This window comes from Cheilinus undulatus, linkage group 11 (assembly GCF_018320785.1).
Source record: "Cheilinus undulatus linkage group 11, ASM1832078v1, whole genome shotgun sequence".
NCBI lineage: Eukaryota > Metazoa > Chordata > Actinopteri > Labriformes > Labridae > Cheilinus > Cheilinus undulatus.
Window position 1 is genome coordinate 34,737,881 of NC_054875.1, and position 15,988 is coordinate 34,753,868.

The 15,988-nt window shown below is 38.8% G+C and overlaps 1 protein-coding gene across 2 annotated transcripts in view; it reads right to left on the reverse strand.

Annotated features, from left to right (window-relative positions):
• Positions 1 to 2,047: 2,047 nt before the first annotated feature.
• cacnb3a (calcium channel, voltage-dependent, beta 3a) overlaps positions 2,048 to 15,988 on the reverse strand; it is a 39,055-nt gene continuing 25,114 nt past the window's right edge. Inside the window, exons 8-15 of one of the 2 annotated variants that reach the window (XM_041799742.1) lie at positions 14,483 to 14,560; positions 13,209 to 13,267; positions 12,977 to 13,077; positions 12,733 to 12,884; positions 12,547 to 12,642; positions 9,903 to 10,073; positions 9,642 to 9,687; positions 6,327 to 6,436 (exon numbers count right to left, since the gene is read on the reverse strand). In XM_041799742.1, coding sequence (XP_041655676.1) covers positions 9,658 to 9,687; positions 9,903 to 10,073; positions 12,547 to 12,642; positions 12,733 to 12,884; positions 12,977 to 13,077; positions 13,209 to 13,267; positions 14,483 to 14,560 — 687 coding nt within the window. In that variant the 3' untranslated portion in view covers positions 6,327 to 6,436; positions 9,642 to 9,657. Of the gene's footprint in view, positions 6,437 to 9,641; positions 9,688 to 9,902; positions 10,074 to 12,546; positions 12,643 to 12,732; positions 12,885 to 12,976; positions 13,078 to 13,208; positions 13,268 to 14,482; positions 14,561 to 15,988 lie in introns of both variants that reach the window. The other variant, XM_041799741.1, reaches the window with a different exon arrangement.

Below are 15,988 nucleotides of genomic sequence, written 5' to 3' on the forward strand. Positions count from 1 at the left end.
CTATACATGGGGCAGTTTACTCATCATTTGGCTACAGGCAGCCCTGAAACAAATCATTCACTCAGTGATCACTGTATGAGGTTGCAATCTGATAAGAAATCTGTGTGCAATGATCACAAGTTTTTCTACACAAAGGTTAAAAACCTTATTTTATTTGGAAATTTAGTGCTTAAGTTTATTCTTACATTTCAGTCTAATATAGCCTTACCTCACTCTTAATACTGAATGGGATAGTACTTTCACCACATACCTCCATAAAATTCCATTGATGCAGAAAAGTTCTGTCAGAATGGCAATGTCTCCACTTTTTAGAAGTGTCACATATTTACCATCTCTGTCATCAAGGCCACCCATAAGGGGGGATAAAGGGGAGAGCTTTCCAAGTCATAGACCACTGTAAAGTTAAGCTGTGATAACCATATTTCATTTTCAACCTGAATAATAACCACTCTTATGAAAGCAACAAAAACAAATCTTAATTATGCTCTAGTATACAACCTTTGAAAAAAAAAAAAAAGTAAACCCTTTATCTTAAAACAGAATTACCTTTTTATCAAAGATGTTAATGGGGATGGGCACACTGAACTAAACGATGAGGACAGTAACGTCAGAATTCAAAGCTAAGCAGTGATGTGCACAAATGTCAGGAATCCTGATAGTACAGCAGAAAAAACAAGGACAGCTTCAAATAATTGTGCAATTGTAAAAAAAAAAAAAAAAAGAGGCAAAAATAGGTGAAAAGTGGGTTGAAATTGGGAAAAAGTTTTGAAAATGGGTGAAAAGTGGCAAAAAATTGAGAAAAAAGTGCCAAAATAAAGTGTCCAAAAATGGGCGTGAAGTGGCAAAACTCTTGCAAAAACCCGCAAAAATGGAATTAAAGTGCCAAAAGAAGCAGCAAAAATGGGTTGAAAATGTAAAGAAAAAAACAGTGGCTAAATAGGGCAAAAATTACAAGAGGGGTTACAAAGTGGCACAAAAAAGTCACAAAAATGGGCCGAAAATGTGTTGAAAAGGGGTTAAAAAGTAGCACGAGTAAGTTATTCCAACATCAGAACCCAGCAGTAGTTTGACACACTTTTCAGGTCCAGAATGAGGTAAGTGTTAGCCACTAATGTTACTAATCCTACACAGATGAATTGACATCAATAGGGGTCCCATTCTCTGGGTTTGTCAGAGGCCCAGCCAATTCTGTGGGCAGCCTTGTCTGCCATAGTTATATCAATCCACCCACTTCTACCTATCCACGGCCGGGTCGTGGTGGCAGCAGGCTGAGCAATTCATCCCAGACATCCCTCTCCCCACGAACCCTGTCCGACTCCTTCTGGGAGTTCCCAGACCAGGATAAATAATCCCTCAAGTGCATTCTGGGTCTTCCCCAAGGTCTCCTTCAAGCTGCATGTGCCTGGAAGGCCTCTAAAGTGAGGCACCCAGGAGGAATCCTAATCAGATGCCTGGACCACCTTAATCAGCGCCTTTCAGTGAAAAACTAATTCTAGCTGCTTGTTTCTGTGATTTTATTCTTTCCGTCATTACCCAGAGCTCATGACCATAGGTGAGGGTTGGGAGGTAGATTGACCAGTAAATTGAAAGCTTTATTTTTCTTTGACATTATGCATGCCAGAAACTTGTAAGATTGCTAAAAACGCAGTCTGTTGGAGGCTTAAGATGTGGTAAACTGGTCCAGCCAAACACCCAGCGACCAGTTTTAAAAGCTTTCAGTGTAGATTGTCCCAGCTTCCTGGTTTGTCAGTATTTATGGGTATTAACAGTTGTTTTACATTAACTTTATTATATTCAAATTTGAGAGAGTTATTACTTGTGATGAATGAATGAATGCTCAACAGGTCCAAGAAAAGAGCCTTGGGAACTCCATAGGTCATTTTAGTTAGCTACTAGCACAAAATTCCTGTCCTTTAAACAAGTTGCGAACAAAGATTTTTTACACAAATAAATCTTAAAACACATTAACCTTATGGTGGCACTAAAGTCAGTAAAGGTTATCTGGTACAGTGAAGTGATACACAATAAAGAGCCACACAATTAAAAGTACATAAAATGTCATGTTTATTTTGTTTTAGTCATATTTTTACTTAGCATTGTAAATCTATTTTCAAATAGAAAGCATTCTATACAGCATCAGGCAGGAAATGTCTCACTTTTTACACATTTGCTGTCTCTTTTGATAAATAGAGGGAAGAGGCGTGTTTGGTCACGCTAGCACGCTGTGGTAGTCTGGTGAATACACGGTTATATTTAGTGCAGTTATTGCATTACAAAGCAACCATCCCAAAAAAAAGTAGTGCAATTTTTTTAAATTCTCTACTCACACAAAAGAGGAAGTCCAGATGGTCTAAGGCGTTTTTAAGTTTTTCAATGTTAGGCTTAGTATTGCATACAGAATAAGACAGGAAACTAAATTATAACCCTTGTAAAAATTGTGCTTCATAAATTGAAAAAACCTCAACTGCTTTATCAGTTGCTAAATTGGTCCGCTTTGAAAAACATACTCTGCCAAAACAGAATGAAAAGAGCTAATTGGTGAACTAACACATGCAGGGCTTTAATAATTCACTCATCATTTCCTTTTTTACAAATTAAAAGAATTTAGGCCTGATCTGGGACCTGGAAACTTTTCTTTTAGCCAGTGACTTTTAAAAGTGCATCAACAAGTGTCAAAACCAATAGAGTGGAAAAAATGAGAATTTTAGTAATAGTGTTGTTAGTGGCATGAGGAGTGAGTAGCCTCAAAGACAAGACTATCACTACAAGACAACAAGGAGAATTAGAATCAATGCATTACTAAAATACTTAACTCTAAAAAGAAACAATCAGATTTTCATGCAACACTTGCATAGATTTTTTTTCTTTTTTTCAATCATGCTGATTTTTTTTCTCTTTAAAATATACAGAACACTAAATAGGGAGATACCTGTGAGACATGGAAGCAGTAAAACTCCTTAAAACCGGTTTCGATACTCCGTCGACATCGCGCCCAAAATCAAATCATCGGCTCACGGATTCAAAATGATGCAGGAACAGAATGAGTGAATCGTGTCAACGGGTGCTACGAGTCCTTTTATCAGGAGCACTACACATTCGATTTGTGGAGCGCGATGAGTGTGTACACCTGAGGATCTGCCTTGATAATCGACTGTAAACCTGCAGTACACAAACTCTATGCAATGTTTGGCAAAGACGTACAAAGGAGTGGCGGGAGAAGTAACCGTGGATGCTACAATCAATAACGTGCTACAATCGGATTACAGGGCGATCGGTTGGGTTGGAGACACCGGACGGTGCTTGGAGGTGCAAAAGGCATGCAAGCTTACATTCTCTGAAGCCTGAATCTGAAGAGGCGCTGCAGCTGTGCAGCATGTGCTTGAGAAGTATGTGAATGATTCGATGTAAACAAGCAGTTTGGCAAAGAATTCATCCTTATAAAGATAACATTCCCTTTCTTAGTTGTGTGTACATTCTCTGTGCCCTTTTTAAAAAAGATTTTAGAGGTGATTGTGCAACAGCAAAGACAAGCAATGCCCAGAGTGCACTGTACAGTAGGTGACACTAATGCTGGACTGCAGCTTCGTACTCACACATAGAGCCTGATCGATATCAGAATAGAATACAAATTTATCAATTACTGATACAGTTGCAGATATAGGGATTTCATTGTAATATAAATGGACATTTCTATGAAGACTGTGTCTGCAGCATTACTACTATGCAAATGTGTAAAGAAGAAACAACTATATCAAGCAACAGAAGTGGTTGCGTATGACTGGGCTCTGTAGCTTTGTTTTCCACCAATCATGTCAATTTCTTGTTTTAAATTACCAAAAATTGCAGGCAATCCTGCACCAACTATGCACAAGTTCTATATGTAGTTTAGTTTTTTAGTTTATTGTCCACTCTAAACCCTACATGGAAACAAGGTAGTTTATAACTTAAGGTGAATTATTGTTTGATTGCACCAAGAGACACAAGGTTCACCAGTAGAGTTAACGCCCAAACCAATACACTGTTGCATGAAAACATTTAACTACCTCTGATCAATCAGTGAAAAGCATTCTTTTATACAGCATTTATTTTAGTTTCAACTCTTTTGCCTAAGTGTCTCAACAGACAAACTTTTGTTAAACTGACTTTTATCCACAGACTGCAACAAAAAGGTAAGTAAAGACAAAGAATTATGATAGGTGATAATAGCAACAACCTTAGTCTACAGCCTGTGTAAATAAGAACACTAACACAGAGTGTTGAAATCATCGACTAAAACACAAGAAGTTTTACAGCTATTCTGTTGTTGGACAGATGAAATCATCTCAGCCAATGAAAAACTACACAGTCACGTCTACTCGTGTGTCACACGGCAGGTCAAGCTCAACAGAATCTCTTTTGTCCACGCCCTCACACCCCTGGTGAAACGTCCAGGGACTGTTGGCGGTTTTCAGATCCTTAGGGCTCATGGCAATCCTGGTAAAACGGTACCCTTAGCCACGCTTACTTGCCAAATCCACCCTTTACGCCACCCTAAAGGTGTGGACTGGATTTGTTCAACATATTATTCTCCATGCCCCTGGTAATATGCAAAGATGTTCAGAGCACAACCAGGGTTGTGCCAATTCTCCTTCTTGACCGATGGTGCCCTCAGGAGGGCTTACTTGCCATTACTTGCCTCAATTTTTTGACCAATTATACCTAAAAGTTCTGTACACTACTGTACATATCTCTTTGAAAAGGTAAAAATGTCTGTTCATCATTTTCCTGTCTAATTCAGCCTAGAGACCCATGCAGCTTGCGAAGACAATAGACAAGCCTTCTATTCTCTGGATTCCTGGTGCATGAGACAAGCGTACCCGGTATGTGAGACCAGATGCTTGCCCAGAGAGTCTGTAAGCCCCGACTTGTCAACATGCACACTACAATAAAAATCAGGATGCCCATGATGCGGGCATTACACAGCCACCATGCATTTAGTCTGAAACAGCTATGAGCTGCTACTTACTGTGTGCAAATTCTCTCAGCTGAAGAGAGAAGTGAGTGTGTAAACTCAGTTAGAACTGTGTTCAGGCTAGGCTTTGCTGAACTTGTGCATACCTTGTGAAACCTGGTACTTCATGTTGTCAAAATTGCACTTATTGTCAACAAATCTGTGCAAGAGTTTGCCTGCAATATCTGATGTTTTCATTCATTTCCTACGCAACTGTATCATGAAAGAGGTGTCTTTAAATTATGCTGATATTGAACTTTAATAGATCTCTATCTGCCATCAATACCAGTCATCTGTTGTATCGATCAGGCTCTATTGACAATAGAATCATTCTAATATTCAGTCTAACTGTGTCTATCTGTGTTTCTGTCACATGCCATTTGCCATAATCTGAGTACAAACTGACTGATGGATGGCAAACATTTTCTGAAACAACAAACAAGTCCATATCAACAAAATCAAACAAATATAGTAGCAATGAAACAAAACCAGGTGCCCATTCAGTATATATACATTGTAATCAAATGCATCACTATTTCCCATAAATGGATTCAACAGTAGACATTCCTACGTAAGTTTATCCGTAAAGATCATTCAGTTCCTGTTCTGACGTTAATGTGCAAATAGTCTTAAAAGAATTATACTCAGACATGCAATAGTAAAGATAGTTAAAAGTCTTTTAAGGTATTTTAAGGCCAGTATATGAGACATCCTACGACAGAGAAACCTTAGGCAAAGCAGTTTGAGTTTGCGCCAGCTGGTAGCCTGAAACCTTTCTATTAGCCCTGTTGATTTTTATCTGTAGGAGTTTTCCTTCTGTTAAAATAATCTAGGAGTTTGGGAGACTGGGACTGGAATCACTTTAAATAAAGTATTCTGCTTTATAATCAGGGCATCTGATTCTGTTTGTATGATTACAGTTTGGAGCAGGGCAACTTTATAAATCTCTGAATTAGGAACATACGACATCAGACGGGGGTGATTCAGGTGATCTGGAGGCAGGGGGAGGAGGGCTGGTCTTCCTCAGTAGGTGTCTCGGGGCCAGGGGCGGCTGCGCTGGCGGTTGTTCCTCTGGTTGTGACCTTGCTGAGCTTCGCGTTGGAGCAGCCTGTCCTGTGACTCATGCCCGTTAGCACTGTGGGCGCTGCCAGTGTGCCCACGGTGAGGGGGGTACATGTCCCTGTATGTGCGACCATGGACAGGGGAGGTGTACTCATCCTCCTCCTCTTCCTCCTCCTCTTCCTCCTCCTCATCTTCCTCTTCACCCCCCCTTTGGCATGGGCTCCCCCTCCGGCCGCGAGACAGGGAGTCGCTGGCCTCGTCAGACGGCATGAGACTGTCCTGCTCAAGTGGGGAGTGGGCCTCCTCGCCTGCTTCCTCCTCCTCCTCCTCGTCACCCTCCAAGCCCACCCCCTCATGAGGCTGTGGTTGGTTCTTGTTCTGGTTCTTAAGGATGTGATCAGTTGTACAGGGAAAAAAGAAACAGTCAAAAGAACATTCCGCAAAACAGGACAACAGCAAAAAGTAGCCTCACACTTTCTAGTCACTTCTAATCTAAGAGCACAGACATTTTCATTGACAGCAAACACACGAGGAGAACAAAATTATGCAAACACTTAGTCAAGAAGGACTTTGAAGGAAACCTAATGTCAACTGTCTGCAAAAACACCTCTTTCTAAAGGATTTGCTGTGTAAAACATACAATATAGTATGGGAATAGATCTACTCTTTGTGTTCCTGCGGACAAAAACTCCACTAGAGACATGAGGCCTTAATAGAATAATCAAGTAGATATCCAATGGATTTTTTGTACTGATACGCTGCAATAAGGGGATATTTAAAGCCACATTCATTGTGATTCTGATTTTTTTATCCTCAGTGTTGAGTTACTTTGGGAATTAACTCCTCTAAACCCAGTACAACCAGACTAAAATGAAAGTATTGTTGAAGACATATTGTAGAAATTAAGCGTAGTGTAAGTTCAAGCAGGAAGACTTTCACTCCCATTCACCCTTTCATTCATTAGTAACCACTCGCTCACCTGTCCCCCCTTTTCCTGCACCTGTCCCTGATCTAGTAATCATCAACGGGCGTCTTCTCACTTAGGCTTTGAGCCAATCCCTTTCAGCCACGATCTCTCAATCCAATCATCCTGCAGCTGTCATATTTTAAAACCTGTTCTCTTTCCTTCACAGTCAGTTTGTTGTTTCAGTGCCATTGCAGCAACCCTCCTCCTCCCCAGCCACCTCCATTACATCTCATCAGTGTCCAGGCCAAGCTCCTCCATGCATCCTGCACCTCTTCAAAGTAACTTCCAGTCATCTCATCAGTGTTTGGGTTAAGCTCCTACGAAATCTGTTCCTTGGAAGTCTCTTACTCATCTTATCTTACTACTTCCATCACCACCACCAGTGTCTAGACTGCGGGCTATCCTATCCTGCTGTCCGCCTCACTACCCCTTCAAGTTCACAAACATCACAATGAGTCTATACGCCAAAGACATTTCACAATTTCAAACATTGCCAAACATTTCCAAACTTGTAAAATAAATCATTCTTAAACTCATATAAGTCTCTCCTGAATGAAATATTATTATATGTAATTTAAATCTACAAGAGCTGAGAAATGAACGCTGCAATTGAGTAGCACTTATTGTCTAAATATGAGAGCATTAATCAGCTGTTTTGACAATGAGCACTCAAAAAATCACATTACACAAATGGGAGTCAAACCTCTATGTCTTTTTTCTAGTGTCAAACATGGATGATGAAACACCTAAGCACTGACTGTCAAATCTGTAACATATGGAAGACGGATAATTCTTATCACAAATTATATCTCTTATCCCTTTGTTATTTTGTTTAGAACACCCTCTGCAGCATGCTTTGGAGTCTTCCCCACAGCCAAAAGAGCTGATCGTGACTCACTTTATGGTCCTAAACTGCAGATGCACATTTCACTTTAATTCTGTAAGAATATTTTGCAATGTTTCTAAAATTTGGAGAGAATTCAAAGTCCTTTTCAGTCAAGTGTTGACACTATTTTGTGTGTGTTTACAGGTTGATAATACAAACACCCAACAAAAAAAAAAAAGAATTAAATGTCAGTGACACATTTGAACGGATGGTCAGGTGGTTATTCTGGGACATGAAATGTTTTCATGTGGATGTTATGGTTAAAATTATTGTTGTATGGGTTATGCTTTTAGATCACCTATGGGTTGCACCAGCTATGCAGAAGTAGCTATGCAGAAGTTCAAGGGTAGCCTAATTTGAACGAAAGTTTTCAATGTTTTGAGTTTACACTGTACTTACATTTAAGTTATTGCATGAGCTGAAATACATCAGTTGGACAGAAGTATTTGCCCACACCTGTTAGTTATTGAATTCAGGTTGTTTTAATCAGACCCATTGCTACAAATGTATAAAATCAAGCACCTAGCCATGAAGGGTGTCATTCTGAAGAGCTCCATAACTTCAAGTGTGGTACTGAGAAGGATGCTGCCTTTGCAATAAGACGGTTTGTGAAATTTCATCCCTGCTGGATACTCAGACACAGAGAGCGATCAACGACTGCACGGTGTGCAAAACCTTAAGATATTGACAATTTCCCCACTAAATATCACTCTTGTCATATTACACTGGCTGTAGGTCTAAGTTGTGACTTTGGTTATCACCTTATCACAATACCCTGGGAATATTTTACAAACGTTTTCATGACTGTTTGTGGATTAATGAGAGTTAACAGAAGTTGTTTCCAGTCCTCAGTCAGATCGAAGACTATTCAGCATGAGAAACAGAACTATTGGTCTATGGTCAACTCCAGTAAAAACATCCATCCTGTGACAATATTTGGTTAGTCTGGGTGTTACACTCTGAGTCTTGCATCTCTGTGGTGCAATGACACAATGTAAGCAATAACTTTTTGACTTTCTTTATTTTTAAGACTTATTTATTTTGGGCCATTTCATTTTTTGAAAAAAGGATGGTGCAGTCATACACAGGGATAAGAGAGAGTGGGAAATGTCATGAGAGAAAGGGGCCACCTGGGCCATTGGTGTACACAGGGCACAACCTTAACGTGAGACCATCTGTGCCCCATTACTTTTCTACTTTCAAAGTAAGGTTTAATATGGACTTCACAACTTAAGATAGAACTTGTGCATAGCTGGTGCACTAGACCACAGGGGGGTATATGATTAAAGCACTGATCATAAGTCTTTTATTAAAGGGATAAGTCAAGATAATGTGCTGCTGTGAGAGGGGGCACCATTCACAAAGCATGCTCATAAAGGGGTGAATTGAAAAAAAAGAAGTCATATTTGAAAATTCACTTAAACTTTAAAGGGGATAAAAAAGAAACATGACATCCTCAGTTATGGCATTAAACTGAAACCGCTTTGTGAATTTTCTCCCAGTAAGCTTGTGGAGCAGTGATTCACCTGAGACCATCAACTTAAGGAAAGAAGGCAGGATGCAATGTAAGAAAAAACTTTTTTCTTTGGTGAGATCTGAATGAATAAAGTGCTCTTCATTCACTGTCTCAGCCGCTGTGTTGTGCTCAGGTGTGAGGAGGTGTATCGGAGGGGATTGTTCAGGTCGAGAGTGCAAATATACAGTAAAGATACTGTCACATAAACCCTACTACTCACCCAGTTTTGTAAGCCATCATTCAATTAATTCCTGTGTTTCAGAAAACTGCAAAAATGTTAAGCATGGATGAGTGAGAGGACAGACAAGACAACTGGAAACAAACAAAAACAAAGGCGTGAGAATCTGAGATGGGAGAGCTCGTAAAAACACAGTGACAACATACAACATGTTCAAAACAGGAGTCCTACTTAAGGGTCTTATTTAGACAGTATTTTCATGCTCTCCTGCTTTTTTTATCTAACAGATGCAAACTGACTCACCTGTAGGCTAGAGATGGCAGAAGGCGGGGTCATCAGACTCTGCTCCAATAAGGGGTTAAGAGGGGTGTTTCCTGGGAGGTGAGTGGCTCTCCAGTAGACCTCCATGTATTCAGCCAAGTGCTCACATGCATCCTCGAGCTGGTTCTCATCCAAAATGACATCAAACATATCCTGTGGGTGAACAAAAAGAAAATACACTGAAGTGAATGAAGGATGTGTAGCGAATATAAACAAGGGCTGAATGATGCTGGATGAAAGTGACATTTTGATATATTATCTGCCTGCAATATGAAATATTTCTGGAAGTTATTACAAATAAATATAGCCAGTTCCTTTAGGTTTAAATATGACCAATTTACATTTGAATCTTACAGTTATCAAATTATTTTTGACTTTAGATATTTAATTTAAGTCTGCAATATATGAAAAAAATGTGATTTGTACAACAAATTTTGAAACGGATAATGACGGGAAGTGTATTAAAGTCAGTAACACTGGAGAATCCATATAAACTTAAACTAACTAACACATCCTCGTTGTGAATCTAAAAAGAATCAAGCATTATTTTTACCATGAATTTGCCAGCATTACTTCAGGAAAGCTGATAGCTTTAGTGTAGTCTGGCTGTGTCAAAATGATGTAATTGCAGGTAAAATGGACAAATTGCTGGGTGATAAGAATTATGTGTTTGTATGAAAGGACCTTTTTTAAATTTATTGTGATAAATTCATACTTAGTTACATTTTTACTGTGAATGTTCATATTGGGATGACAAAAAAAAAAAAAGATATACTGGACAGCCCTGGTATGTTACATGTCCTCTTCCTTTATTAGTACCTAAGTGTTGATAAAGCACCTTGAAATAATGGACACAAAGTGCTTCATGATAAAATAATTTTAAAAAAGTGCAATAAAGATAAAGCAACAGACAATAAAAACCAAATTCCATAAAAGCAGACACAGACAGATTAAACCTTAGCCTAAACAAAGGGGCCATCAGATGCTTTTCAAAAACGTCCACAGGTTTAGAGGGATACTTCAACATTTTTGGCAAATTCGCCAACTGTCATAATCCCTATAGTCAAAAATGTTGAAGTATCCCTTTAAGATCTCTAAGTTCCAGTTGAAAAGATTAACCGCCTCTACTGTTTTTTGGTTTGGAGTCTTGCATGAGGAACCAGCAGCAGACCCTAATCAGAGGACCCCAGAGTCCTGCTGGTGTTGTACAGCTTTGGAAGCTCTTTAATGTAAGCTGGTGCTTAAGCATGCAACACTCTAAAGACTTTTGCAAGAGTTTTATGCTGAATCCTGATAAAAATGGGGGCCAGTTGGAAGACAAGAGGTGCGTCTTGAGACCTTTAAGAAGATTAGGTATGATTAAAAATTTCAGTAAGCTATAGAATCTTTCAAATCTAATAATAGCTCATTGTTTTTCAGTTGTTTACAGTGTTGTACAGGGGAAAAAGTCCTCCTGTATATTTGTTTTGATGGTTTTTGTGTTGTGTTTAAGAATCCCATATGTATTTTATATGTAGGAAGGAGAGAGCCAAAATATTAAAAAGACGTTTTTAAAACATGGAATGTGAAACTCCTGTCTGCAAATTTACCTTTGTAGGTACTAGTAAATATACCTTGAACCTTATGATGTACCAACCAGATAAGTTTCATTACCAGAACTGTACAAGACAGCCTAGACTTCTTATACTTTCATGATTGGTTGCAGGTCATTGATTATTAAACAATGTTTGCAGAATATAAAGGTTGATCCCATGGTGGACAGGTTAGATGAATGTTTTGTACATTCAAGAAAAAAAATATTTTAGTCTCCTGACAGTGCCTGACAGTTAAATAGTAAATGAACATAGACTTGCATAGTACTTTTCTCATCTTCTGAGGTCTCTGACCATGTGACAGTGCATGTTACATTCACCCATTCATGCCACATTCACACAATGGCAGTCTTAACCCATCCCATGTAAACAGATTCACATGCAACTGGGAGCAATCTGGGGTCCAGAGTTTTGCTCAAGGACACTTTGGCCCATTCACACTGCAGGCCTTGATGCTCAATTCTGATCTTTTGCTATGATCAGAATTTTGGCTGTTTACACTGCAGTCAAATTCGAAAAGATCAGATATGTACCTGATTTGGAAGCACATATGAGTGTGGCCTGAATCGGATCTGAAAATGTCAGACTCAATGCAACTTGTGCTGTTCACACTGTCAGAAAAAAATCAGAGCTGAGTCCCATATGAGAAAAAAAAAGACTAAAAAAAGGCTAGCGTGAACGTAGCCTTTGTGTGGACTGCAGATGCTTGGATTAGGTCTGCTAACAGTCTGCAGTGTAGCCTTCTCAGCAGAGCAAACATTTAATATGTGACATATGGTGGCCAGACTTGTGAGAATTTAATATTTTGTGTGTGATTCCTGCAAACCCATGTCGAAACTTGCTCTGAGTTAAAACTTTCATTTAGTCTGGACCTGGGAGGGGAACTGAGAGGCCATGACATTGCAGGCTTAAGAGACAAATGAACACCGAAGGTGGAACACATAAAACTGATTGCTTTATATAGGTTATTCATATAATACCCTTTAAGGAACAATTTATTTCTAGAAAATAAAAGGCTTGCTTCGTTGACTTACAGGGGGGCACTGAGAGAGTTTGTCTGCAGCCATCATCTGCACGTTCAGGTGCTTGCTCTGAGACTTCCCCCTGGATTTGATGAGCCTCTGGAGCACCTAGCAAGGAAAAGATAAGGATGAAGGTTAAGAAAGATTATTCAGCCTAACTGTAATGCTCTTTATGAGACAGGTGACCTCCTGCTGTACCTTTGGTGAAGAAACTTTTACATAGACAATGATGGGAGCAAGGGAGGTTTTGGCTAGCTGTGCGGGATGGTTGATGGTGTCTGCGTCCAGAATCACCAGCTGCAGGGTTTTGGCGAGCTCAAATATCCTTTCAATCTCACTTTGGACTTCCGCTGCACAAAAGAAGACAGATTCAAGTTAAAGTCATTACTTTCTTCACACCAAAGTACTGAAAAAGTTTATACACTGACACACGTTTGTTCACCTAAGCTGGAGCGTGTGTTGGATCTCTCCATTATGGGTCTTTTGTTGAGGACAGATCTCTTAGCTAAAGACAGGTCGGCAGTTACTCGTGTGATCGAGATCCTGCAAACAAGAGAGGGAAAAAATTACATGAAGCTTTTTGATCGGATTAACAGAAGGCCTTGCTATCACCAAAAAAAAAACAACAAAAAAAAACAACAAAAAAGATTCTGGGATTTGTCCATTTCACTAACCTCCCCTCAAATCTGTGTTTCAGGAAGTCAAAGAGAGCTTTCTGCATCATATCTGTCACCTAGATGGGACGATAAAAGAAAAGAAATTAACTGGTTTGAATAGACAGAGAAAAAAAAGCATTAGAAATCGGGTTTGGTTTGTATATACAGTGCTTAACAAATTTATTAGACCACCTGTCATATTTGTCTCAAAGACCATCCAGCCTCATGAAGTGCTTTAATGTGGACTCTTTCATTTTCAGTGAGCTCTCCATGTTTTACCATTTTGAACAGGAATGAGGAATTTCAAATTGAATTCACCCAAGTTTGAGCCGGCTCACTGGGCTTCTCTGAGAAGTCAGAAATGAATCAAGCATAACATTCAACCACTAAAACCAATTTTTCTGTTCAGGAATGCAAGTAACTAACTATAACTTTACATATTAATCAAGAAATATCAATGTGCTTTACTATTTTTTCAGTTTTTTTGTAAATCAGTAAATTTGAAAATTCATGGATACAATAATAATTATATTTTAGAATTAAAAATATCATTTGGGTCAAAGAGCTTCTACATATTGGTGTATTAACCATTGCAGAAACATAAAAAAGATTTTGGTAATTACCAATGCTGTTAATTTAGGGCAGCTGTGGCATAAACCTTACTTTGGTTAGGGTTAGGGTGGTCTAATAAATTTGTTAAGCACCATAAGTCAGGATACCAGATTACGACGGTTTCTTTTCCTCACATCACAACACAAAAAAGTGAAAAAAGTGAGGCAGTATTGCAAGTTTATTAAAACAAAAACCTGAATGACAACTCAAAAGTAGTCCCTAAGACTGTGGAAGTATTTCTAGGAAGAAACAACAAATTGAGCTGTAGGTTAGTATGATAAAGTAAAATGAAAATAAAGAAGTAAACAGAAAATAACAATGGAGGTTTGTTTTCTATCAAAGTTTACCCAAGAGAAAACAACTAATATGCTGTAGTCAAACTTCAATAAATTCTCATTAAATAAAAATGTAATTAGCTTAATTACAAGATGATTGTACAGTATGTTTAACAACACTGTCACTTTCTTAATATATTTTAATTACAGCAATACAGTAGCTAATTTTAAACCCATCCATACACGACAGGCTTGTCAGTGAAAACATACTTTGCCCAAAAAAAAAAGATTCTGATTCAAACACACAAACGCAGCAGTGTGGAAACATTTTCAACAGAGAAAAAAAGTGTGCAGTGTGATGAAGTCTTTCTGAGTCTGCTGAAGGTGAAACTGGGAGAAGCTGACCTCATAGCCCTTCAGTGATGGTCCCACGAGAACCACCGGCCTCATCGAGGGCACCACATCGTAGGGAGGGACGTGTTCCTGCCAAACAGAAAGGATGACAAGGGGAGCAGAGAGAGAGAGAGAGTTGGGGTGAGTATTTTAAAGGGCTGGATTTGGCCGTTTAAAAAAACTGCAGACATAATCAGCATTTTTGGCAGACTTTTCCAAAAGCTGACTTTTAAAACACATAAAATCCAATTAAATACCTTTCAAGCCACTCTTTTTACTATTGAAACAATATTCTTTGTTTTTACTCATACATTAGTGACATGCATGACAAAAATGGCAAAACCATAATGTGAATTACAGATTATGAATACTAGTGTTTACTGTAATGAATCACGAGATCAATGTTGCATGGTTGAATGTAGACAAGTCGCAAGAATTAAAATATTTAAAAACCGTAAATAACTTGATACAAAAAAGGAAAAAAAAAATCATATAGATCAGTGGTTCTCAACTGGTTGGGCAACAGGACCCACCACCACCTCCTTATGAGAAATCGCGACCTAAATTCTTCATTTGTTGAGTCACTCAAATGTATTTAATAGAGCAAAGGTTAGTTTGGACTCCTAAAGGGGACAAAGCATGATTTACTGGCTGATTGTGAGCCATTTTTCAAAGAAGTTCCAGTCTGCAGTGATTCAAAGGGCCACATCTCAGGCCGTCCATCTCTTTTTCTCTCCACTGTGAGCCACTCAGGCCCTCTCCTTCAATTTTAAGGTGTTTACACATGCACTGTTCTGCAATCAATGGTGTGAGAACTGAAAAGCCTGTCATTGGTAGTGACATCTGTTTTGGGAATGCAACATGGTGGCTAATGCTGAGCTAGTGGAAGAAACAGTCGAAAATTGATTAAAAAATTGATAAAAAGACGTTCCATGTAGGAGTAATTGGTGTGGATTTAATCTTTAAAGACCCTGAGAAGTCACACAAGTTCCAGGCTCACTAGAAAAAGCTTCAGTAAGAAGAACAAAGGCATGGATAGCCTCATTAGAATGGAAAAACAGAGAATTTCAGAGGAAAAAAAGTAAGGGGCTACGGCTTATGGTTCAAAAGTTATTTAACTTTTAATAACCTATGTCTCTTCCTGTCATGTACAACAATGCAGCTTAAAATAGTAGCTTAAATTGGCTTGAATTCTGAGTTTAGAGCATCAAATTAGGAATTTGAGTTTCCTTTAATTTTAAAATTATAAATGATGATAAATAAAATTCCAATGAAATCTTCTGATTTTCTCCTTATGTCAAGCTAGAGGTAATTATGGTTGTTAAACTGAGATTATCCTACCCTTTGTATGAATTTGGCCCTCTGGCGGTGAGGAAAAACATGGCCCTTTTGGGATCCAAATTTTTCCATCCCTGACTTAGGGTGTTTGTAAATCATAGACTTTTGCCAGCTTTTTTTTTTTTTTCTGGCACACATTCACGACCCGCAAGTTGAGAACCACTGATATAGCCGATATAA